This window comes from Dromaius novaehollandiae, chromosome 1 (assembly GCF_036370855.1).
Source record: "Dromaius novaehollandiae isolate bDroNov1 chromosome 1, bDroNov1.hap1, whole genome shotgun sequence".
NCBI classification, from domain to species: Eukaryota; Metazoa; Chordata; class Aves; order Casuariiformes; family Dromaiidae; genus Dromaius; species Dromaius novaehollandiae.
This window is the reverse complement of record NC_088098.1, coordinates 58,473,944-58,498,084: the sequence shown is the minus strand read 5'-3', so window position 1 is coordinate 58,498,084 and position 24,141 is coordinate 58,473,944. Positions and strand designations below refer to the sequence as shown.

At 43.4% G+C, this 24,141-nt stretch overlaps 1 protein-coding gene across 1 annotated transcript in view; it reads right to left on the bottom strand.

The window, feature by feature from the left end:
• Positions 1-700: 700 nt before the first annotated feature.
• The window catches only part of PAH (phenylalanine hydroxylase), a 44,870-nt gene continuing 21,429 nt past the window's right edge, over positions 701-24,141 (bottom strand). The window contains exons 4-13 of the mRNA XM_026117888.2: positions 18,814-18,902; positions 16,648-16,715; positions 13,671-13,867; positions 13,186-13,321; positions 10,911-10,980; positions 9,273-9,329; positions 8,166-8,261; positions 7,673-7,806; positions 4,521-4,636; positions 701-3,915 (exon numbers count right to left, since the gene is read on the bottom strand). Coding sequence (XP_025973673.1) covers positions 3,872-3,915; positions 4,521-4,636; positions 7,673-7,806; positions 8,166-8,261; positions 9,273-9,329; positions 10,911-10,980; positions 13,186-13,321; positions 13,671-13,867; positions 16,648-16,715; positions 18,814-18,902 — 1,007 coding nt within the window. The 3' untranslated portion in view covers positions 701-3,871. The remainder of the gene's footprint in view (positions 3,916-4,520; positions 4,637-7,672; positions 7,807-8,165; positions 8,262-9,272; positions 9,330-10,910; positions 10,981-13,185; positions 13,322-13,670; positions 13,868-16,647; positions 16,716-18,813; positions 18,903-24,141) is intronic.

Here is a 24,141-nt window from a genome sequence, read left to right as displayed (position 1 = left end):
ACAGGTACTGGTGAGGCAACGCCATCAGGCTTCTATGGTTTTCTAGTGCCACAGTCTAGTGCCAGAGATCCATCTCCACATGTCTGTACAGCACCAGTCACAAAGGTCCTCTGTATGAATTGATGTCTCTTGGTAGAGCCAGACTGGACTCATGAGCTACCTGTGAGAACTTAAGCTGCACAGGCAGAGCTTATGGTGGGACTGTGATTTACAGCCCTTTGCAGACCCAGCACTTAGGGCAGGCCCAGGAAGACCTCTCCCATGGGCTGTAACTCAGCCCTGCTGGTACTTCCCATGTCCAGAATTCTGCTTTCAGCATTTTAGGAGGCCTCTGGGAGTGCAAGAGAAGAGGCTCCAGGCTGGATGCTGCAGTTTAAATGGCTATGCAAGGACCGGGACATAATGTATCATCTCCTCCCATAGGGACAGGCAGGTCCTCCCTCTGGAAGGTGGAGGTCTTCCGCCTCAAGAGTGGGCTTGGCCCCAGCTGTGCAATCTTTGGGGTGAACACTTAAAAAGGCCATTGTCCCAGACAAACTGCCCATTTTTGATCTGTTCCCAAGGTGAAAATCATAACCATGTATGAGCACAGTGCTATTCAGGTGAGACAGATGGAGCATTAATGTTTGCATTTATTTAGGTTAAATGAAAGGGTTACATTTGAACATTAGAAAAGTCTTCTCTGCCAACTGCCAGCATGGTTAGAAGCAGGGATAAGAGACAGTGACAGGCTTTAAAAGAATGCATTCCTGTGTAGTCCTCCTGTGTTTATCCTCTCTTTCAACAATTTCTGCATCCTTTGGGGAATAAAACATCTATATTCCAAGGCTGCTGCCCAATCTAGGCATCTTATCATGCCCAGAGCAGACCATCCCCCTGTGTAACCTGTGCTGACTCCGTGCCCGTTTCTAGGCAACACAGTATAGATGATACAAATTTCTATACACATCAAGTGACCTTTTCCGTCTGTTTTTCCTCTTAAAGCTCCATGATCTTGTCTGGATGAATGATGCTCAACTAGTGTAAGCCAGACTTCTGAAACAGAGCCCACCTCAAACGGGCTTTCCCCCTCAACTTGTGTATTTAACTATGATCAACCTGTGTAGTTAGCTTACAAAAAAGAGTTACACTGCTCAGATAAAGCAAAAAGCATTTTGCTACACAACTTTAATTTTCTTTAGCTTGGAAATAAGAAGTGACCCATTAAGAAGTACTATTTTAAATGCAACCTATGTTGGACTATTTAAAGAACATGTGTAGAAGATACTTTTTTCTGAAAGACAACATATTTTCAGTGTATTTCTTCTGCTTTTAAAATATTGATCATTTAACTTTTTCTCTTCTCTCACTCTTGTTGAACAGCTATGTTATGCTGCTTTGGCTGGAGTTATTCCTCATTTATGCCTGCGGTAAGGGACACAAAATCACACTTCTGGCATCAACTCTCTTTAACAATTTCACTTACACATGAAAGACAGTCATGAACCCTGGGTTCTCAATATCACTGTAGATTTACTGCTACTGTCATTCATAACAGCAGCCACAAGCAGAGGAGCTTGAAAAGCTATCTGAGGATTATTTTGAAAGACTTCATACTTGGGATGAAATTTTCCTTTTGTGGTACTGTTACCTTATGTGTCTTCTTATATCAGGAGAGAGAAATATGGGCTACTTTCACACTGAAAAAAAACATGCCAAGCAGGATTGAAAGACCTACGCAGACATCGTGATGAGAAAAAAGGAAGAAAAAAAAGATACAGAGATAAAAAAGCATACTTCAAAGCACCAAAATGATACCATTTTGCATAAGTGTACTTCTATTGAAAAGGGTTCCAGCTGGTATCCTTAGATTAATGTTATTACCCACCATAAATAAAATGGCAACAGCTGTACTTTCTATCTTCCTAAGGGATAATGCTTACATTAAAGCTCCATTGGTTTTCAAACTATGAATACAAAGGTGGTATAATAGTAGGTACGAGACTTTGTGGACTTTCAAATCTTCTTCCATCTTTGGATCTTCTAACAGAAACATGAATTTTGAATCTTTTCAGTGTCTTGATGCAAACTGTTTCGAGCTGGAAATACTGTTCTGCTTTGCTTTGATCCATTCAGTTCCAATGTGCAAGTGCTGGCTTCCTTTGTTCTTGAACTAGGAAAATACATGGAGGCATTATACACTGTAGATCAGTCCAAGAGGGCATTTAGATGCCTTGAGTGAAGGTTATTGCATAAAATGCAGAGATAGCCTTCTGAACAGCAAAGCTCTTCTCTCCCCGTGATTCAGCCACTGGGTTAAGTTGGAACCATCCTTGCTTCCATTTCCTGCCTCAGTTAAGCTTTACTCCAGACAGAATAAAACTGCTTTAACCAAAGAGGAAGATTAAAGTTTGGGTAGGGAAGGGAAGAGGACTCCAAATAGCATCATGATTAAGGAGCTATCCTGAAAGATATCATCTGTGGATTTGAATGCACTCGGACAGGGACATAGCTAATCCAGGTCTTCCATAGCTTTGGTGGTGGCTCTAACCACAGACATAGTGAGTTTGGAATTGGAAGGCTCTGTTATCTTCAGCAGCGTTGTAAAAATCACTGCTGCTCCATTTCCAACTGCAAGGGTGTTGGTACCCACTTTCTGGATTGTGAGTCCAGAAAGTTGGGAAATACCCTGTACCAGTGCTTAATAAGGCACTCACTCCCAGAGAAGGCCGCACAATACAAGGCAGCCTTCGCTCTTCAGCCTTCCACAGTGATTAACTGAGCATGTCTATTAAGAGAGATCTCCGCTTTCTGTCAGATGACTGCTTCTGAAGCAGCTCTGAATCCATGATATTACATGACATTGCAGTTCGCACAACTTTGAGACTGGGCTAATCAGTCCTGTCGAAACTTGATGTCCGGTTAAAGCATCTGCATGGCTTCTTGCTGGCACAAAGTGTCAGCAAAGTGACCTCACATCCACTTGCAAAAAGCCACACAGACATGCCTTTAGGTAACTCTCCTCCAAGGGTATCTTTTTTGTGGGTACTGTGCTGAAGCAGCTCCTTCATTCTCTGGATGGGTAGTCTCAGTGCCTTGCTTAGGGAGTCCTCCCTGCAAGCCAAATACTTCACAGCATGCAGCATTCTTGGCCTGCACAAACTCTTTGGGAACTGGGGCCTGTGCAAATACAGTAGATTAAGATGGGGGCATAAATCTTTGTTAATGAGACTGCAGAATACCTGCTGTCTTTTCCACTAGCAACTGTGCTTTGTGTCAATGGCAACATCACAGCTGCAGAAAAATCGAATTACTTCAGCAAAGAATTATTTCAGCTCATGTGTAGAAAAAGAGGTATAGTTCCACCTTGGTCAAGGTCTAGAGGGCCAAGCACTATAATGTACCTCCCGAAAGGTGTAGAGTTTAAGACTCCAGGGGAACCATGAGCAACTGCAGATATGAGGGACTGACAGGAGGAAGACTGTGAGAGGAAGCAAGATGGATTAGTCCATGCTAGTCATTACCTTTCTGGTCCTGTGCCCTGGGTGGTAATGCAATCCTACAGCTACAGCATGCTGTAGCTCTGCAGCACGGTGGAAAACTCCTTCTGCTAGCCTTTGGCAGAGCGATGTGAAGGTTTTCCCCAGACTCCCAGAAATAAGGTGATTTTTATGTATTAGTGAGAAAAAATTGATTAGTGTCTGAAGCCCAAAAGAGTCAAGGGTCACCTGCAGGTGTCTCTTTTTCTGCTAATCTATAGTAATTAAGATATATAACATAATTCATGCAGTACACAGGAAGATAATAGACTGAGGCTAGATAAAGACTAGCATTTGCACAAGGAAGCTTTTTTAGTCAGTAGCTAGTGATTAGCAAGACTTATGGCAAGTCTTCATTTTATCTTCTGAAGGGCATTGCACAGGATTCCCATCTCACCTGCAAAGGAAATAACCAGAGTAGTTAATCCTACAGCTAGCCCATTACTCACACTCCTGTATAGATTTACCATTTATATCCATTCCCTGAAAGGATAGGTGAGCAAAGAAGTGCTGGACTGGGCACATTAATGAGGGTCTTACTGGAGTAAGGCCTGCAGAGTCAGCCCTTCACCTTCATTAGCCATAAAAGGATGGCTTACAGGATCAGGAATGCCAGCTCTTGGCAGGCCAGCAAGTTTTAGGTGGAAAATGTGGTAGGAGAAAGGCTAGAATGACAAAAGAAAATGTGGCTAAAACCAAACATTTCCCTTCCTTACTAAGAACAGGTAGAGCCACAGAGTCCATCCCCAGACCCTCCAGCCTTTTCTAGCACTTCCATTAAAACCGAATATTTCAGATGTGACAAACTACAGTCAAGTAGAAATGCTATTTTGAAGCTTAGTTAGAATTAGAAAGCAATTTTTGTCCCACAAAGGAGATGTGTGCTGTCTGATATTGGTCAGGCTTAGAGCCTAAAAGGCATCCAGACAAAATTTGCATTGCAGTTACTGTTTGTGACCCAAATTCCAAGGCATTCAAGGTAACAAATCTGCAGTTCCTTACCGTTGATAGTATCAGCTAAGTTCTTCAGCTGCTTTGCGTTGTCCAGGACTTCAATCCTCTGTGTGTAGGGATTGTACCGAACAGAGAAAGGACGAGGGATTGTTGAAGCAAATTTCCTGAGAGAAAAACACAAAAACACATACAAACATGAAATAGTTCTTTTTTTGCAGTAACTCTCTCTTAGCTGGTGCGTGCTTCTTTTGGTGGGAGGAATAAGGAAATCTATGTGAGAAAATGACTGAAGTTCTTGCCGAGTGATGCGAGACCTTCAGCATGCTGTAATATGCTTGAATCTGCATTTGTGCTTACTGCCCCTTTTTTCCCCAAGACCTACTTATGCTGTTGGTGTGCAAACACTGCTGCTGATATAGACCAAGTAAGTAGCTATCAGGATTTGCTGTGAATATCTGATTTTCCTCTCAGTAATGTGAAATATAGGAGTGATGATCCTGATCCATGTTTGAAGATTCTGGAAAAATGAGGTCAAGCACCAATTCCGGCATACTTTGGAGTAAGCAGTGGATTAACTTCTAGCATGGCTGGTATTGGCTCCCAGGTCTTTGCAAAGCTAGGAGATGGTCAGTCGAGCAAAGGAGCAGTCTTTCCACCCCTTATTCCCAGCCTTTCCTGCTGCAGAATACTCAATTCCGTGGCAGAAATGCTAAGTTTTTTTGGTATCTTGGGGAAACATTAATTTGCATAACCACAGAAATGTGGAAAGGAAGGCTCTGAGGGGGATGAGATGATCAGAGCTATTGTTTCAGGCTCCTTGCAGACCCCAGCAGGATACTGGTTTATATATCTGCTTTGGATTACTGAAGTTATTGCTGAAAGAGGAAGGAAAGCACACAAGCGTTGATTATGGAGCCCCATCATACAGACTATGACTCAGCATGGTAAATCCCGCGTGCCTAGAACTGTGGAATATGCTGGATCCCACTTCCATATCATTCCTGCAGTTCAGCCCTAATTATCATTAACCAAGGTATTGTCTCAAACAGAGATCAGTGTGAGCAGGCCCCAAAGGGGTTCCAGTGGAAAAATATCATGGTAGCTAAGATGAAAGTTTGGTGATTTCAGTCCAGCTCTTTCAAGTGGAGGGATCCACTTTATAAGGCAGTCTTCCTAAATCTCAGCTGAAGATTAGATCTTGATTAGAAGCTGAACACCTTAAGCTGAATTTTTTTAGGTCAGCCTCTGAAAAATTTTTCAGGGAGGTTTTCTGTTACACACACACTCATGTCCAGCTGTACGACACCCACACAGGCACCAGAACAACACCCAGACCTCTACTTCAGTTTAACTGGTATTCGAATTTGGTCATTGAAACTAATAAAAAAAGATCAAAGATCATTTTTAAAGAGTAAGGCAACACTTGCTGCCTTCTCAAGAAGCTTGCTCCTCAGTTAGAGAAGTACACAGGGAAGATTGAAACTGTGTGCAGAATGTTATAACAGCACAAAACAGAAAAGAAGGCCATCGATTCTCAGGTATCACCTTGAGGGGAAGGGAAGGAGGAGAGATTTCAGGTTTATGATGACAGAGGAAGCAGAAGGGGAGATAGCTGGAAAGACCTAGGAGCTGGGAAGCTCTGGGCAGCAATGTCTTGGGTTGTGGTGTGTGTGTATCTGTGAAAGGGAGAGAGAGAGAGAGAAAGAGGAAGAGACTGCAGGTCTGGAAAAAGTCCCTGTGTGGCAATTCCCATGAAAGATTTAGTGAGTGTGAACCAAGTCTAACCCACATTAGCCTTGGCTGACATTCAGAGATACTGAATTTTCTAAACAAAAATAAATATTGTTGTGATGGGGATCCCAAGCTGAACCCTAACTGCAGTCTGAGTCACTCCTGTTTCAGAACTGAAACCCAGAACTGAACCTGGACCCTTATTTCAGAGTTTGGTTGAACTGGAACTGAATCAGAATGTGAGTTATAGACAATTGAAAGATTTATTGTGTAGCCCTGTAGTCCTGTAAACATGCTGCTCGTAAGATGCTACAGGCTCTTTATCAAGCTAACAGCAAAGGCCTCAGGAGTGGGATTGTCAGGCTTGCTTGGTTTTTTTGTTTGTTTTTTTTGTTTTTTTTTTTTTTAAACTGTAATAGCAATTGTCTAATGACCATGTGGCTATTACCTAATTTGTTTTAGCTTTGCTTAACTCCATATAATTGTGTGCTGTAATGCCTATTAATAATTTTGGTATGGGCAGGAAGAACTAGTTATGCTGTGTAGAATGAATAACTTACCCTAGAGTAATGGCTGGGGCATGACTGGCATGGCTGACTATAGAGGCCTTGAAAGCATGGGCAAAGGATGATACTGTAGGCCCATTGGCTACCAGCAACTCCCCAGCGGTCAGTAATTGATAGAAATGCAAATTCAGGAAGTGATAAAAAATGATTTTAGGGAAACAAAAGGGACAAATTAAAAAATATCTAGCATATGTAAAATGTACCGTGTGTAGTAAGATCAGAAGTAACACAGAGTTGCAGACCAACAGAGAAAGCAGGATGTAAAGCAAGTCAGAAAACATAAAAAGGGCCCTGAGCAGACCTTGGGGTGAGAAGGAAGAAAGGAAGCTTCAACATCATGCTCCTTCTCACAAGAGAGAGGAAGAAACCTCGTTCATTAACATCACATCCCTCCTCCAAAGACCTCAGGATGCTGACTGCTTGTCAACCACCCACCACCACCACCACCAGGCTGAAACAGTCCACCTGAAGACACAGAAGAACAGTGGAAGGATGAGTGTAACTTCAGAGGAAAAAAAGGGTAGCTACTAGGAGATTTTCTTGTATAACTTTTAACTATGGTATTGTTGAAAAGATTTGCTTTATATTAATTAGATAGCTTAGACTGTAAGTGTTAATATCATTGTGATTGGACTAATAATGATTTTTGCTGTATTGTGGTTATACTGATAAAATCTAAACTAGACTAATCACCAATTCCTGGCTTCACATATAAGGTGTGTTCCCCTTTTTGCCCAAAAGAAGATTTTGAGTGTAACAACAGCTTAGTCTCTTAGAACTTTGCACAGTTTTTTCTAATGCCTATCAAAATGTTACTGCCAACCAAATATCTGTCATGGCAGTGGGATCCATTCTATTGGCAGTGGACAAGAAATTGAGTCTTGTATGGAATGACTGTATTACCTTAGCTTTTCTTTTGCATCTTTAAAACTTTCAGCAACATAGTAGATAGGCTGGAACTCAGTAACAGGATACTTCTGCACAGACGTCTTCTCCAGGACAAGAGGTTGAATCTCAGGTTTATTTGATAAACAATACTACAAGCAACAGAGTAAGAAATTTATTTCAGTTAAAAAGTGCTTGCACTTACTGCAAAAGGAAGACAGAGCTACTGAATGTCACTCATTTGTAGATAGGAAAAACTTGCTTTTGTGGAATGCCAATAACATGGTCACTAAGTTGGAAAGAAATAGATTTGGGCTCTCTGTGTATATAAACGTGAACACATTTATTAGATAGAGCTGTCTAATGAAATATGACATTTCATGCTACTTGTATGCACAAAATATGAAGCAAAATAATGATTTGAAGACATTCACAAAAAAAGTCTGAGTGATTACAAAAACCCAAGAATAAACAATGTAACAGCTCTGAAATGTTGTTTTATGGAACACACCTGCAACTCCCCAAATGAAGACAGCAGCCCTGCACCATATGCCTTCAGTGAATCGCCTTCTTTACATAGTCCAAACTCCACCGTAAACCAATAAACCTAGCAAGAAAAGCAGATAGAAACATATGATTCCTTGGTCAAAAAAGAACACAGCATTGATTTGAATGTATTTAGAGGTTACCCTTCTATTTAAAATGTTGCAATGGGTCAAATATCAACTGTATAAATTTAATAGTGTCCCCACAGGCTGAAATTCTTCCCCCCTAGAAGGGGCATAGTGCTAGACCTAGTGTGTCTGAAAATCAGTTCACTTCCCTGACAAAGACAATGTGTTTTACTGTGCTTACATTTGTCAGCAGAGCATAGACAATGAAACTATAGCAATAAAGTTTCATTTTGGTTGGCCAAACCAACCGAAGTTTGAACCTTTGTTGATAGACTTGCGTTTCCTGTTTCCCACAGAGGGACTCTAGCTACAGCGGCAAGAGGGGGAATGAGCTGTCAGTGCAACAGAAGACCCTACCAAATGAAGATAGTGTGTGGCCTAGCTTGACTTTTTGGTCTGTCACTGTGTAGCAGTTTGAAGGGATACCCCGTAGAATGACCTCATCTACCAGAAACGGCAAAGATTGTGCAAAGTTCTGTCCAGCTAAGTTGACATCAGAGACACTAATCTCATAGTCTTCATTTGGAGTTTGCAGCTCTGTGTCCTAGTTCTCTCATGGTAAGATCTGAGTGACTCGTGTTGACTGCAGAGGACGTTATCTGTCTGACAGCAGGGAAGGGAATGGATGCTAGCAGGTAGGACAGCTACAAAAGCTGCCTCCTGAAATTTCCTGGGGGAATGTTGTAACATGTAAGCTCTTCTTATCCAGTATGTTTGTGCTGGAGGAAATCTGGCCCTCTGTGTTTAATCACAACAGTCACTTTGAATAAGGATGCCAAAATTATTTTCCTTTAATGCAACTGTTTCAGCATGGGGTTTTCCATTCATGGACTTCATTCTGTTCCCATTCAACTCTATGGGAGTTCTATCAGTGACTTCAGCGGCAGCAGAATTAAAACAACACAGAGTGCTTTGGAAAATTGAGCCCTCATTTATTAAATTACCGTAGCAAGTTTCTCGATGAACTCATCCGGAGCTCCCAGAGATGCCAGTCCAATTTCCTGTAACAATAAACCATTATTCTTTGAGCTGTTTGTTACAAACATTCTTCCTGTCTTGTCTTTTGTAATTTCTCACATTTCAAATGTTACCATCATTTACTACCACACACAAATGTTTACAGGACATGTTCCTATCATGCAGCATCAATTTTAAACCAGAAATCTCTCCAGAAATGAACAAAGGATGCTGTCTAAATGCCATTTACAAGGCATGATCCTTTGTGCCTGGTACAAAGCCCACTGAGGTCAAATAAAATTTTCCTCTTGCTTTGACAGGCTTTTGATCAAGCCTACAATGCACGCCCAAGAGAATGATATAGTAAAAAGGAGATAAATCAACCACATCCATACACCTTAAATACTTTGTTTTGATGGGCCCTGATTGCAGGAGGTTTCCTGGAGGCTTGAATCAGGGTTTTTTTGGATGGCAAGGCATGATTTGAAAGAGTTGGAGTTAATGCAGACTTTCCCAGGAGGAACGCAATAGTTGGATTCAGAATACAGCCACACAAGATTGTACATATCAGGTACCTTTTTTTTTTTTTTTTTTTTTTTTTTTTTTTTTTTCCCCAATGAGGACAGCACTTTGCTGAATCGGAGCCCTCCTTACACACCAAAAGCGTGGGGGCAACCATCACTATGTTAAATCCCAAGGAACCAAGGTACAGTAGGGTTTATCTCAAAGGAAACCCCAGTTTGGGGGAAGGGCAGAGCCAGAGGGCAGTACTGAATGCTTATTAACTACATCAAGTTAACATCTATCTTGTGAGCATGTTACGTCAAATCCATTATTCCTTCCTTCCTTCATCCCTCCCTTCCTCCTTCCTTCCTTCTTTCCTTCTTCTTTCCCTCTGTCTGTCTATCTTTCTGTCTTTTCTTGTTTTCTGGAAAGATGTAGCCAAAATTTTACTCCTTTTCTGAGGTTTGGCTCTTTTACCAGAAACATTAATGCTATCCAAGAGAAAGAGCCTTCTCCCATACTTTGCTACTGGCATGGCTCCTCACTTTCCCTAACTTTTGGACTGTAGAGTGGGGCAATAATTCATCTGACTGAAGGGCAATTAAACCTTCCCAGAAGGATCAACATCTACAAAGAGGGTTTTAGACAATGGTTTCACAAAGAATTTGCCTATAAAAGACAAGCTCACACAAGACAGAAATTTGCAGTGTGAGTACATGAGTTCTCCTATGAGATTTGTGTCTCGATTTCAAGAAATAAATAAATTAGGGTCTTCTTGAAGTATATGTATGATATGATTTTATGAGGCCTACATGGCCTCAGCTGTACTTTGATAATATCCAAGAATGCAGCAATGCTGCTTCCTTTATTCTGGTTTGATTCTTGACAACACTTTTGAAGTTACCAACTGTGAGCACTTGTCATTTCAACATTTACCCATTACAAACTAGACCTTCACACTCAGATAGCCAAAGAGAAAGGAAAACAATTAACACTTCTTGCTATTTGGAAAGGGACACTCAGCTGACCTCAAACACTCTTAACCAATAAGCTTAAAGGTGAACCCCTCCATAACCCTTTGTTCATCCTATGAGTTACCTAGTCTCTGGTGTTTAACTTACCTGGGAAAACTGAGCAAAACTGGGATCAGCAAAAAGAGGTACGTGTCCTAGTAGCTCATGGCAAATATCACTGCAGGAAAACATGACATTTGAATATAATTTAGGAAAAGTGCAGCAGTGCTGGATGAATCCCCTAGAGTATGAATGTAGTCAAAGAGTGCAAAAGAGGACTCCTATCTGAGAATGATACCCAGGGCTTATGGAAAAACATTTGCTCTAGAATGGTTCTTCTGACCAGAAGGTTTGTACTCCCCAGGGTTTTCAGTGGTTTTATCCTTATACATCCCTTAGAAGAAGGATGATGAGTTTTCCATTTTGTATCATCAAAGGGTAGCAGCATTGTTAAGGGTGATTTCCACAGGTGGAACATTGTTAAGGGTGACAACTTAAGACTGCTCTCAAGACCAGACCTTTCTTTTCATACTACAAGCCAAAATTAGACGTTTCGTTTCCTAGGCTCCTTAAACAGCCAAGAGGGAGAGGGACCCTCTCAGAAAGCAGTTCAACTCAGCCTCCCTCACCATGGCCCATGGAGAACGCTCAAGCTGGTCATCCTATCCCAGCTGCCAGAAATCAGTCCTAAGAGTCTGGCCCTGGATGACACCAGACATCTCAGGAAGAGTCAGTCTTTGAATAGGCACCTACAAACCACCATGCTAGCACTGTAAAATCTTTGCACAGTCTTTCTCTAAAGTCTAGGTGACCACGATCTTTGAAACAACTTACTTGGAGGGCAGTAACCTATTTGGGTCCTACACCTATGCACTGCACCTTCCTGTTCAAGCCCACTGTACTAGTTAAGTCCCACAGGATAGGTGTACAGCTCCGGCCTTCTGCGAAAGGCAAATTAAACCATGAGTAAGTCTCTGAAATCAGTCTTTGGAAAAGAAAACTGTCCTTCCAAATGTCCTCTTCCCCAGTTCATGAAAGCCCAGAAAGAAATTGCTCCGCCAAAGGGAATGTCAAAAGGCTGGGAGACAGCTTTAGCTGATCACAGAGCTGATTAGGCTACTGAGAGCATTCACAATGGTGTCAACAGGCACATCAGGAGCTCGGTCCTGGCCCCTGTTCAGATCCAGAGCCTCCCACTGAGAGATGGGGGTTCACACTTCCTCAGGTGGGACTGTTTTCATGGCAACTTAAAGTTCACAGCTGGCCAGACATGTTTGGGGAGAACTCAGCTAAAGATGGCCAGTTTTTTGAAAGAGAGAGAAGGGAGTTGGTGAGATGTCTGTATCCCTTTGGTAGGAAGGGGAGAAAAGCAGAATAAAAGGCACAGGGAATGGGGAAAGGGGAAAGGGATGAGATACTCCCAGGAAGGCAAGGTCTGTGGAAAACATTTACAGGGCAGGGACCTCCAGAGCAGGCATTCAAGGAGACATATGATCAGGAAGGCTGGGCTCCAGCAGCCCAGCCCAACATGAAGTGAAGTGGAGATGCAGCAGACTGGGGGCTTAGATGGAAAGGTGTAACCCAGTCTGTGAAAAGCATAAATCAGAGGTCTCTCCTGGGGACAGAGCACAAGGCTTGCATGCACTGCACAACTGCAGGGGCTGTGGTAAGGGTTTCTGCTGTGTAGCTGGCCCCAGTTTGCCTGGGCTTTGTGTGAGGAGATCACAGCAAAGCAGGTTTCAGCCTGGCTTTGTGCAGAATGGGAATCTGATGAGGAGAAACAGGGAGAAAAAACAGGAGCATGAGGGATAGAAAAATGGAGGGGATTGTGGGAAGAAGTAGGAAGCAAAGAAATGGTAAAGGAGAGGAAGAATTGCAACAACAGGAGGCAGCAGAAGGAAACTGTTTCAAAAACAGGAAGTGGAAAAAGACAATGGAGAGACAAAGAGAAAATAATAATATAAAACACACAAAAAAAGGGGGGAGTCAGTGATCTGGGCTTTCTCTATCTTGCTGCCAGAGGTTCGTTTGCAGCATGTTGAGGCATTCCTGCACTAGATTTCACACTGCTTCTTCAGGAACTAGTAGCTAAGTTAAATGCCTTTGTACGCTGCGCTCTCATCTCCCAGCCAGCACATAGGCATGCCTTCAGATAGCAAAACTGCCTGATCAGTCCCAAAAGAACTTGCAAAAAAGGAGGCAGCTCACTAAAAAAGACCAGAAATCTTCCAAAAATGTTTTCAGAAAAGAGAAGTCATTTGAGCATTCTCCATTAGTTCTGCTCCCAGGAGTGCTCTGGCATCCCCCATGGTTATTGCAAGTTGGCATGACCCCTCTGCTAGCCTGCTGCAACTTTCCACATTTTCCATGCCAAAGTACTTACGGCTCTGGTGTGTACATGGGTTTGGATGCATGGCGAATGTACTGTGTAGAGTGAAACACTCGGAAGGCCAGCCCAGCCAAGAAATCTCGAGAGGAGAGCAAGCCTGCCACAGGACGCAGGCGGAAGCCAGTGCAGGCTGATGGGACAGAAAGATGGCATATTAGAAACACCTAGTGTGTTTGGTTTATCCTTATTTGGACTCCTCACAATGGAAAAAAAATCACTGTTTTTTCGCTCCACCTATGTTAATCAGTATTTAATTTCTACCCGTGTATGCCATCATCACAGTATCTGAGCATCCCTGCCATTATACCCTTGGAAATTTTACAGAGGGGGACCTGAGACAGAGGTTAAACGGTGCGCCCAGGTGCTCATGGGAAGCCTGTGATAAAGCAGGAATTGCTTTTCCATCTCTGAAAACATTCCCCCCATTGACAGCAGAGGCTTTTCATTTGACTTAGTTCTTTTAGATGCTTCAAACTTACTTTGCAAGAATTTTGAAATATCTTCAAGTTGGGGGATGTTATCCTCCCGGTAGCCACAGTACTTCTCCAGCAGTGGAAAGACGTGGTTGTGTTCATAACAAGCATGAGTTGGATAGAGAGTCTTCAGCTCCCTGAAGACAATGCCCCATGTTCTCTTTTCTTCTTCTGTGTAGGTGACTTCAGGAATAGGTTGCCCACTAGAAAGAAAATGGATACAATCCATGGGAGTGACAAAGAAACTGTCCTGTGCTATCAGCAACATCATCTGGAGCTTTACTCAGGGCTAGCCAGAAGCTAGCGGTGTAGGAGAACGGATGCCTTTGTGCCTGAGTGTACCCCAGCTGAGATACTGGCCATTAGCCAACTCCTTGAACTATTGTGGTAAAAACAAATTAGTGCATATTTGTCTTATCAAAATGTTCTTCTAATGATATTCACTAGCTAATAGCTTTATTTTATTTCTCTTTCCAGGTAAGCAGCAGCTGTTGCATTCCTTGCTCTAATAGTTTTCATAAATCGTAATGTGATTGATACAAAAAAATAGTTGTAGAAAACTGTTTCTTGGGTGGTCAGAGTAATTCTGAGCTGCACCTTGTGATCATGCTACATATGCAGACTTTGGCCAGCTTGATTTTTTTTTCCTTTAATTTTAATGAGTAATTTTGGGTCAAATCACATCCTCAGGCCTCTATGTGCTCAGCTCACATTGAAGTTAGCAGGCATTAGGCAATCATAGGCAAAGTATTTTGGCCTCCTGAGGACAGTTGATTCCTTGGCAATAATGATAGGGCCATAGGTGAATCCAGCGGCTTTGAAAAATCAAAGGGTTTTAAGTAACTTAATAGGGTTAACATCACTGCTGGAATAATGCTGGAGCCTTCCAATCCCCAGAGATCCATTGTTAAACTCTCATGACACTCCACCATCTCCCACCCCCTCATTTTTTACTTGAGCCTGCAGGCAGTTCCTCTATAGCACTGTCATTTTCTGCCTCTGCATATCAGCCCTCCTTGATCTGTGGAGCTTTAAACATGGTCTTGAATTATGAAGACTGCTGGGGGACTGCTGTTCCTATAGCACTGGCTGTTCCTAATTAATCCTCAGCCACCTTTCAGGGCTAGAGGGGGAAGCTATGGCTTAAAAAGCTTTCGAGTTTCAATTAAAAAGTCCTAGGTATCAACAGGGCCAAAAGCAAAGGGGAGTGGAGAGGGAAGAGCAAGCAAGCTAAAAGCAAAGGAGACAGAGGTCAGGGAGATGAGGCATTCAACAAAAATGAAGGTAAATGTATCAGGAGAAAAGGCAGAAGGGCAAAGGCAGAGGAGAGAGACAAATAGTAGAAAAGAGGACAATTTCAGTACAAAAGAAGAGTACAGATATAGATTAAATATAGAAAAGAGGAATATAGAAAATTATTTAATTGACGGGGGAAGAAAAGTATGAAATTGCAGACCTGGCTCACGTTTGTAGATGACTTCATAAGCTAAACACATTTGCCTTTCCAGATACCTTCGCATTTGGTTGCCCCTCTCCTCCTGCCTCATACTCCTTTTGCCCATTCCCACACACAGGAGATACCCCTTTAGCCTCTTTTCTGCTGCAGACCCTGAAAGGTGTCTCTGCCAGCTGTAGCACCCAGGGCAAGGGCATTAGGGGCACATCAGCGTGTTCCTAAATTAACACCCAAAGTCATGAAAAGCATGTGCCTTCTTTCCATGAGCCCAAGAAGCCCAGATTGTGGCATTCACACTCTGCTTTTTGCTCTGTTACTGAAAGAGCTCATTGGAAAGTTTAAGAACCCAGCATAGAAGGTGTTTTGAGGACCTTTAGGTCCAGGTCTGAACAGGCTGTTACCTCTGTTTTCAATGTCTCTGAGGATCTGGATCACAGACTAAATATTAATTAGTTACGTCTTGGAATATAATGGTTTTATCTTCCTAAGCTGATTCCAGGTTGAATCTCAGTTTGTTTGGGTTTTTTTGTTTGGTTCTGTTTTTTATAGGTAGGATTTGATGGAAGCCTGCAAACTAGAGGCCAAAGATTGCTATCATTTATGCAGGAATGATACATCTTCTGTGGGAAACCTATAAATGGGAATTAATTCATTCCCTTTGGCCACAAAGTCTTATCAAAATTTTCTAGCCATAAACTGGGCTCCTGACTTTTTTCACTTTGTACCGGTCAGTCCAATTTTGTCTCATGTTTTATGATTAGATTATTAGCTGTTTGGCTCAGGGACTAGCTCTTCATCACTGTGTTGCACAAAGTGAAGCCCTAAATACATAACATATGTTACCTTAGCCTTTGCTATCACTATTTTTATCTTTCTCTGCAAGAATCAGGCCTAGTAGTACTGATGTAAACATGCGAATGGCTTTGGGAGCAGAATTTTAACTCCTCCAAATGTGATCAATAAAAGCAATCAAGCAAGCCTGTTCTATTTGAATTTATCATCTCTATTCAGCTATTTTTCTTGGGAAATGAAAGCCCAAATTGCTCATTGCAGCTGGGTCAGATATGATAGAAGTAGAGTATCAGGCACTGGATTAGCATCAGAACCATAAGTTATTCATTATTTTAATAGTGTATGCAGCTCCTGCTTTAATGTAAATGATAGGCACTCCTCCCCTAGCCCTGGTTTAATGGGAAGAATATCAGAAGTGGCTTTATTCAATGTTCAGGTCTTTGTAGTAGCAACTGAGTCTGCTGCTCAATTAGACAACAAAGCCAGAGGAAGAAGGGTGTTGTGGGGAAAGAGGGGAGGCGATGTTCTCATCTAAACATGTGCCTGGAGTAATTTACTTTTGTTTTACTGTGATTTGGGGATAAATGCATGAGCAGGAAGATTTAAACACATGCCAGAGAAAAGCCAACAGCAGCAGGATGCTTGTGGAAGGATAGCGATTGGCAGCAGGGCAAGCGCCCTGTGAGAGGTCAGGAGAGATGGGCTTGCTTTCCTGACCGTACACTGAACACTCACTGCCTGTAGTTGTAGGCAATGTCCGCAAACTCCTTCCTCCGGGCCCGGTACACAGGATCTTTGAACCCCTGGAGAGAAACAATGACGGTTGCTGTGTAAGTGAAGCTGGTGAGCAGCCCACCTCTTACCAGGCTCCCTCGGACACGGCTGGAGGCTCTAAAGGGGTCAGAGGGAGCAGCAAGCTGGTGAGGACCCAAGCTAAGTGCACAAGAGCGAGTAGGGAAGCTGCTTTCCATCCTGCATATCTGCACTGGGGCGCATATCTCCGTATCCACAGGACAGAACAAGAGCAACTAGAGGAGTTACCCAGGCACAGCCTCCTAATCCGAGCCCTAGCACCTTCGTGTTTCCATTTGCTAAGGGAAAGAGACTCGTGCTCTTCTACAACACAGGCAGAGTGCTTCCAAAAGAGCAACCTGCTGCATTAACAGTACTTAGATGACCAGTGGTCTTCTCTTACATGTAGATTTCTCATGGAACTTGTTGCAGTTCCTAACATAACTGGGCTGGTCTAGAGGAGCACAGTTAAACCATGTTAGAAAGACGCTCATGAACTCAGTTAGACTTTTTAGGTGAGTTTTCAGCGTGAACTGTGTTCGAAGGCAGCTAATTATCTGTATGATCAGGGAGAAGAAATATAATCTCTGGCTCTTCACATGGGATAACCATTCTCCTGTCCTGGTGTGCCATTTATATTTAGACTACAAGTTCCTCAGGGCTAAGAGTGTCTTCACCACCTAAAGCGGTGAAATGTCCTTCCAGGCTAGGAGGTGTTTCTACAGTGCAAATAACAATGACTCAGTGGGCACAGATGCAGTTTGTGAATGAATTGCTTGGAGGTACATGGCAGAACCAGACTGAGGAACGGCATAACACAACCAAACACAGGCAACAGCTGAATTTAGAGTGCAGATCTAAGAGTTTATGTTAGGCATAAATGGACAAATGGGCTAAAAAATTTGCTGTCCCAGATTAACCTGGCATAGAGTTATTCATGGTTAAATCCCACAGTACTTAACTACTAAAAACACAGACTCCTTTAATTTGTCTCTTCCTACACCCTATGTTCTGTCATGTTTATTTACCCCAGCACATGTCCTGTTGGGCTTCCTTTTTAAGGCACCTTTTTAAGGTAAAACTGCTCACTAACTAATTAATTCTAGGAACAGGGACAGAGATGCTTCATGCCTTTCAATATCCATTATCTGTTTCTTTTTTTTTCAAATGCAATCTTGGTCTATTCCTGCATGACACACAAGGGGGCCATTGACTCAATATATCTCCTTTCATTCTGCTTTTCATATGACCGCACTGAATATCATGAATCATTGTACACGATACATAACACATCTCTAATTAAGCAATAGGTAGTGAATGACTAATCACCTTATCTCAATTAAACTAATAGCAGCAATTTTTGTTGCGCTGCATGTAATTTATTTATAATCACCCTATCTCAATTAAAGTAATAGCAGCAATTTTTGTTGCACTGCGTGGAACTCAGTGTATTTTGACAAATGAAAATAAGTTGTTGTTTGCTTAGAGAGGGAGTAGAGGCAGAAGTATTCTTTCATCTGGGAGAGCTGAAAAACTGCTGAAGGATTTTTTCATCAACTAGGCCAGTAAACAAAACTTTCTAGCTGTACTAGTTAAACTGCAAACTTTTTGAAACAGGGATATTTTATTTTGTTGTGTCTCAGCATGCAAGAATCATGTCAGATTTAATAAGCACATAACAATGCACTAAACTCAGTTGTGTGTATGTGATCAAGGGAAAAAAAAAAAAAGCTCTTATTACCTCCAAGCTACGATATGCTGCTTCCGTTTTTTTGTTTCTGTTGATCCACAAAATGGGTCTGAAGTCACAATATCAGAGTCATCTGGGAAAACCAGAGATGTCCTTGTGGTGGTTCTATGTTCTGATGAACTCCACGACTCTTTAGGTCTGCTGGTATTTGCTTAAATTAAAGCAACTTTTAGTCTGCCCTGATTTATACCAGGCATTCAGGCTGATTCCAGCCCTAGAAATGTGGCATCCTTCTTGTCCTAAGCCACACAAGGCGTAGTCTACTAGATTTGTCTTAAAGCATAGCAAATGTAAGTGAGAGAAGCACCTTTCCCAATAACCACAAACATGTTAAAAAAAAAAAAAAAACTGTTTCTTACAGGATGGTCTGCATCCAATTCCGCTCCATAGCTTAGGATCTGATTGGCAAATCTGTCCAGCTCCTGGATACTTCTTGGAAACCATGGCACTGCAAAACAGAAAAGAAATCCATACCATCTCATTTCTCTGTGACTTTGTTTTGAAAAGAAACCCACACTATTAGTTTTTTTAATTACTTTGTTGTCGGTCTCCTTCTGTTTCCATTTCTTCATCAAAAATATAAAGAAACCTATGGAAGGGGCTAAATTCTTTGAACAACAGTGGCCTTTCCATGTAGTAGGAGGCAACCCTGCATGTTGTCTTGAAACTGTGGCTGTTCTGCACTGCTGGAAGAAAACAGCACATCAAGAAAGTCTAGCCCTTGGCACACAGTTGGCTTGCAATGTTTATGATTTTCTGTTTATTGTTCTGGATTCTTGACTGGCCAAATGTAGGAATATTTCCAGAGTATCCTTAACCTCACAGTAGCTAGCGTCAGCTCTCACAAAGGAACAGCAAGAAACACCACAGCAATAAGGATATGGGTTTCTTTCTAAGACTTACTTGGTGGCCTCACTTAAGCTAGGATGCTGAAATAAAATGATAAATGGCACTCTGATACCTCTGACTAGCATTGTATTACTGAACTCATTATACAATAATGCAGCATTTAATTAAATTTCTGGGCCTGGTTCTTCATTGCCTTGCAGCTTGCATACTATACACATTTCCTATAGCACAGCCAGGATGTGAAATGGGGCCACACTGACTGCACTGCATTTAATGTCCATGTGAACCTCTCTGTACAGCAGGACATAAAGTGGAGGGCAATATGGCTTTCCGGATGCAATGTCTTCAGACCAGGGAAGGCAGCAGACAGATGCCTTCATAGCAGCTGTGCTGTGAGGAGCAGCTCATTACAGCTTGAGTGGGAGCCGGAGCAGCCACCCTGGGCAAGACCTCCTTGACGGAGCCATGAGTGCAGGGGTTTCCCACTGCAGTTCAGGCAGGTACCACTGGCTGCTGGGCACTTCCAGGGAGCTGCCAGTACTGCTGGAGTTGTTTTGCTTGCTATTCCCTTCTGCTGCCCCATCCTTTCATTTTTTGCCCTTTGACCCTAACTGCATATTGCTTCCCTTCCCTTCCCTTCCATTTGTTTTTTTTCCCCTGGTTTCCCTGGTTTTCCTCACTATGCCTTTCTCAGGGAAGGAAATCCATTAAGCACAGCTTAGGGGAAGAGTATGAGGGCAGTGATAACATAGGGTGATACTACCATAATGACTCACTAAACTCCAGGAATGTGCAATTGAGGGCTTGCCTGAGCCAGACATTACATCCATACTTTAATTTGATGAACTTTTCCCCATCAGTACAACTAATCGGTCTTCGAGCCCATGTATGTGTTTGTCTCCAGGATACTCTGCAGTAGTGAGCTCTATCATTACATTACATGTGATTTGAAAAATTGGTCCCTTTTGTTTATTTTAGAAATGGTTATTTTGCTTGATGTGAATTAGCTCCTGCCTACAAACACCAGTGAACACTTTGTCCTTATTCACCTTCTCCAGGCCACCTAGGATTTTACAGCTCCCTGTCAGATTCTCCTTCTACCATTTCTCATCCTGTCTGAGAACTCATCTGTGTAATTCTGGCACAAAAAACATTGCCTACCTTCGAGCAGTCTGGTCATTTTTCTCTGCCCCACCTCCAGTTATACCATACTTTTTCTGAGGAAGGGGAACGAGACCTCCAGCTAGGGAGATACCAAATGCTCCAGCTCTGCATCCATGTCCCATATGTCCTCCACACCAGTCGGCCTCATGAATGTCAAGGCTAGTACCACCCCAAAGGCTGGACCTCCAGGCCTAGAGCTCTTAGCAGTCTCTCTATCAGCAAAATGTTCGTAGTTCATTTATCATCTTTCTTGCATGAATGGGGGTTGCTTGCTCAGACAGTGCCAGGAAATAAAGCTCATTTCCCTCTTCTCTCTGCCTGGCTGGGAGTGATGCCACTCAGCCGTACCTCCCCATCTGATTTTGCCCTTTGTGTGGAGTGAACCTGATCCTCAGGGAAAGCATTGCTGCAAGGACAGAGCCATGGCAAACTCATCTAGCAGCTGCTGTCTGTGCTCTCCCACAGTGCCTGGCTGATAGGGCTCAGCCTTGATCTGGATGGACCACCTGCGGGATGAGAGGATCACTCTGTCTCCAGGCTTATTCAGTCTTGCTCTTTCTGCTGCAGCTAACAATAAAGGAGGCATTTACGGTGCTGGATTTAGGCGAGGCAAGGCACCTGCACAGAGGCACTGGGGAGACAAGGGCAGATTTATGGGGCACGCTTAAGAAGCCTGCAGCTTAGCCCCATGCAGAGCACTTGCTCTCTCCAATGTGGTGTCCCACCATCAGCCCACTTGCATCCAGCACTCCCAGTGAGAGTCGTATTACTCCTTTTGTCAGCCCAGGAGCACTGGCTGTGCATACTTGCACGGGCTGGCATGGCACATCTGGACCTCACAGCTGCTTATGGGTCCTCAGGCCTTTCATGCTGCAGAGCGCCCATCTGGCACAGGATCCTAGCGCTCCTTGCCGTGCCTTCCCCTCTCCACTTCTAAGAAAAGTGGGCTTTGCTTCCCCCCTCTTGAGCAGCCCATCTTCCTGCTCCACCCTAAAAAGCTGACCAGAACAAGTCACTAGATGGCAGCAGCAGTCCCTGCTAAATCTTGCAAAACTGACAATTTGCTGGTTTTATTGCTAGTGCTGAAGTTTCTCTAGAAATACTTGCCCGCTAGTTTGTTAGCAGCTTTCCTGCACATGCTCCTTGAGTTAAACCGGTCAAAGGGGGCTCATTAAAAAAGGTATATTTGTGTCCTAGAGAGGAGTCACTACTGACAGTATATTAAGGGTGAGTGCACTCAGCCATCCTGCCAGTATTTCCTCTATCTGCAGCCAAGGCAACTGGAAGCCGGCTTCAGAGTTGAGACACAGGGTTTATCTCCTGGATTTGCCACTGACATTTGTGTGATGATGGAGGAAATGGCTTCACTCTTTAATGCTTCAGTCTCCCCAGCTACCAGGTCAGGGCAGGGCAGCTGAAAAATGTATGGGGATTTCAGGCTGGAAAAAAAACTGTCTGGCAGCCCTGTGGCAAAACATTTGTCCGTGTTAGAGTGAGGCACTGCTGTTCTCAGGGCAGTACCACGACTTGAAGGACCTGAGCTGAGCAGTGTGGGGCAGTAGATGAGCCGGGTGGGGGCTGAAGCCTCCAGGGGATTTCAACCGTGTTGCCTTTGGGGGGTTGCCACCCAGAATCAGAAAGGTCGGGGGAGTGTTGAATCATTTTAGCTCCAAGAAGTGATAAAACAGAGGTATAGTAATGACTTGCTTTCACTGGGTACCTTTTATTCTCAGGGTTCCCCAAGTGCTTGGCGTACAGACCGTGGTCAGCGCCGGGACAGACAGACTGGGGTGCTGATGCAGCCTCCGCCACGGGAAGGGAGGCAGGTGGCCTGTGTGTCCCCTATACAGGCACAGCACCTGAGCTGCCAGGTGTGCAGCCCTATATGTCCCTGGCCCACCTTCAGCAGCTCACTGTCTCCTCCCAGGCCACCCGAATGCTGGCCGCAGCTGAGGGAGGGCTGCCCTGAGCTCTCAGGGCTGTACGAAAGGGGCAGGCTGCGAAAGGGAGCCCCCCTAGGAAGGCGTCATGCAGTTTACAGCGGTGTAGCTGATATTCAGTCTGGTGCTGGAAAATCTTGAGCCTTCTCAGCTCTCCTGGTAACAGAAATCAAAGGTGCTGAGCACGGCCCTGGGCCAGGCACCATGCCAAGTACTTACAACCCTGGCAACAGGGCTAGGGTGCAAAAGGGCTGCTGGGCTCTCTGACCCAGCTGTGGTGCACAGGGAGGCTGTCCCCAGCTTTCCCAGCAACTATTTAAGAAATGAAATCAAATTATCCCCTGGCTGAATCTGTCCCATATTTTGTTTGCAACATCCTCCTCCAGCCCACGCTCTCCAGACCCGCTGTCTGTCTGCACGGCCATTAATGAATTGCCAGAGCAAGCTGTTGCAACACTGGGTCTCTGTGAAGGTCTGAGGAGCAAACGTGGGCTGATCAGTAATAAATATTGATTTGTCTGTAAGTGAAACAGCAGCTTTTACGGATTGTGCTGGACACCCAAGTGGTGACCAAATTACCATGGGGTCAAATGCTTAGCAGAATGCTAATAAGCCATTTATATGAGGGGCAGCAAAGCAGGGGCAGCGAGGAGTTTCTGCAGAACTTCTCCACTTGGACCATTGTGAGGAGGGTCAAAGACAGGTCTATGCAATTTATAGCCATTCGAGGCCCAGGTTTAGCCCCTTTTAAATAGTCCCAAATGCTTTGGCCAGCCTCAGGGTTTAGCAAACAAGGCCCCTACAGAACCTCATCCCCCAGCCTGTCTCATAAATGCAATAAATTATCTGTATTTCCCTAATGCTGCAACAAAATAAAATTTAATTCTTTTTATTCCTGGGCTCCAAGTGGTCTGCAGATACACAGCTTGCTTCCAAAAAGAGCCATGAAGAGATGCACTGTGTTTTCATAACGAGTCTTTCTATCTCTACAAAGGGCTTTTGGCCCATTGATTGCTAGCCTATCTCATGTGAAACTCTAGTATTACCTTTGGAATTATGGCATTTTGCTGGCCTGCTTTCAGTTAAAGTTATACTATTAATCCAAACCTGCTATTTGTAACTGTTTAGGTGTAGAAGAGGGTAAGCAAAATTATGTTTAGTATTTAAGAGAGGAAAGGCCTTAAAAACAGCTAGAGCCTCCAAATAAAAAGTAGCCGTTCATTTATACCTTGACCCAATAAAGAACATACACATACTTGACAATTTCCTCTGACCTTCCACAAAGCACAGCCCCAAGAATGACACGGAGTACTTCCTATGGGAAACTGAGTAAAATACTTTTCTTGCTAGAGCATCTGATTTTAGAAGGACATTCAATCCTTGCTTAAAGAATGCAAAGTAATCAAATGCCCTGGTGTGCCCAGGTCATCCCACTTTAAAGTATGAGTTTTCTAGTCTAAACTTGTCAAATTTCCCCTTCCATCTTGATGATTATAAAGATTTTTGTTGTCTGAAACCTCCTCTCTCACAGACCTTACACGCCTTGCTCTCATCAGTGCTTATGGTTCCTGTGGCTAAGCTGCAGTGATATGAATGTCTCACATCTCTCACACTGTGGCATGTTTTCCAATATTGATCTAATGCTCCTCTGCCCAGACTGGCACATTTAAATCAGCTGAGGAAATATAATTTTAGTGGTGCAGATGTCACGTTTACCATCGAGAAACAATACAG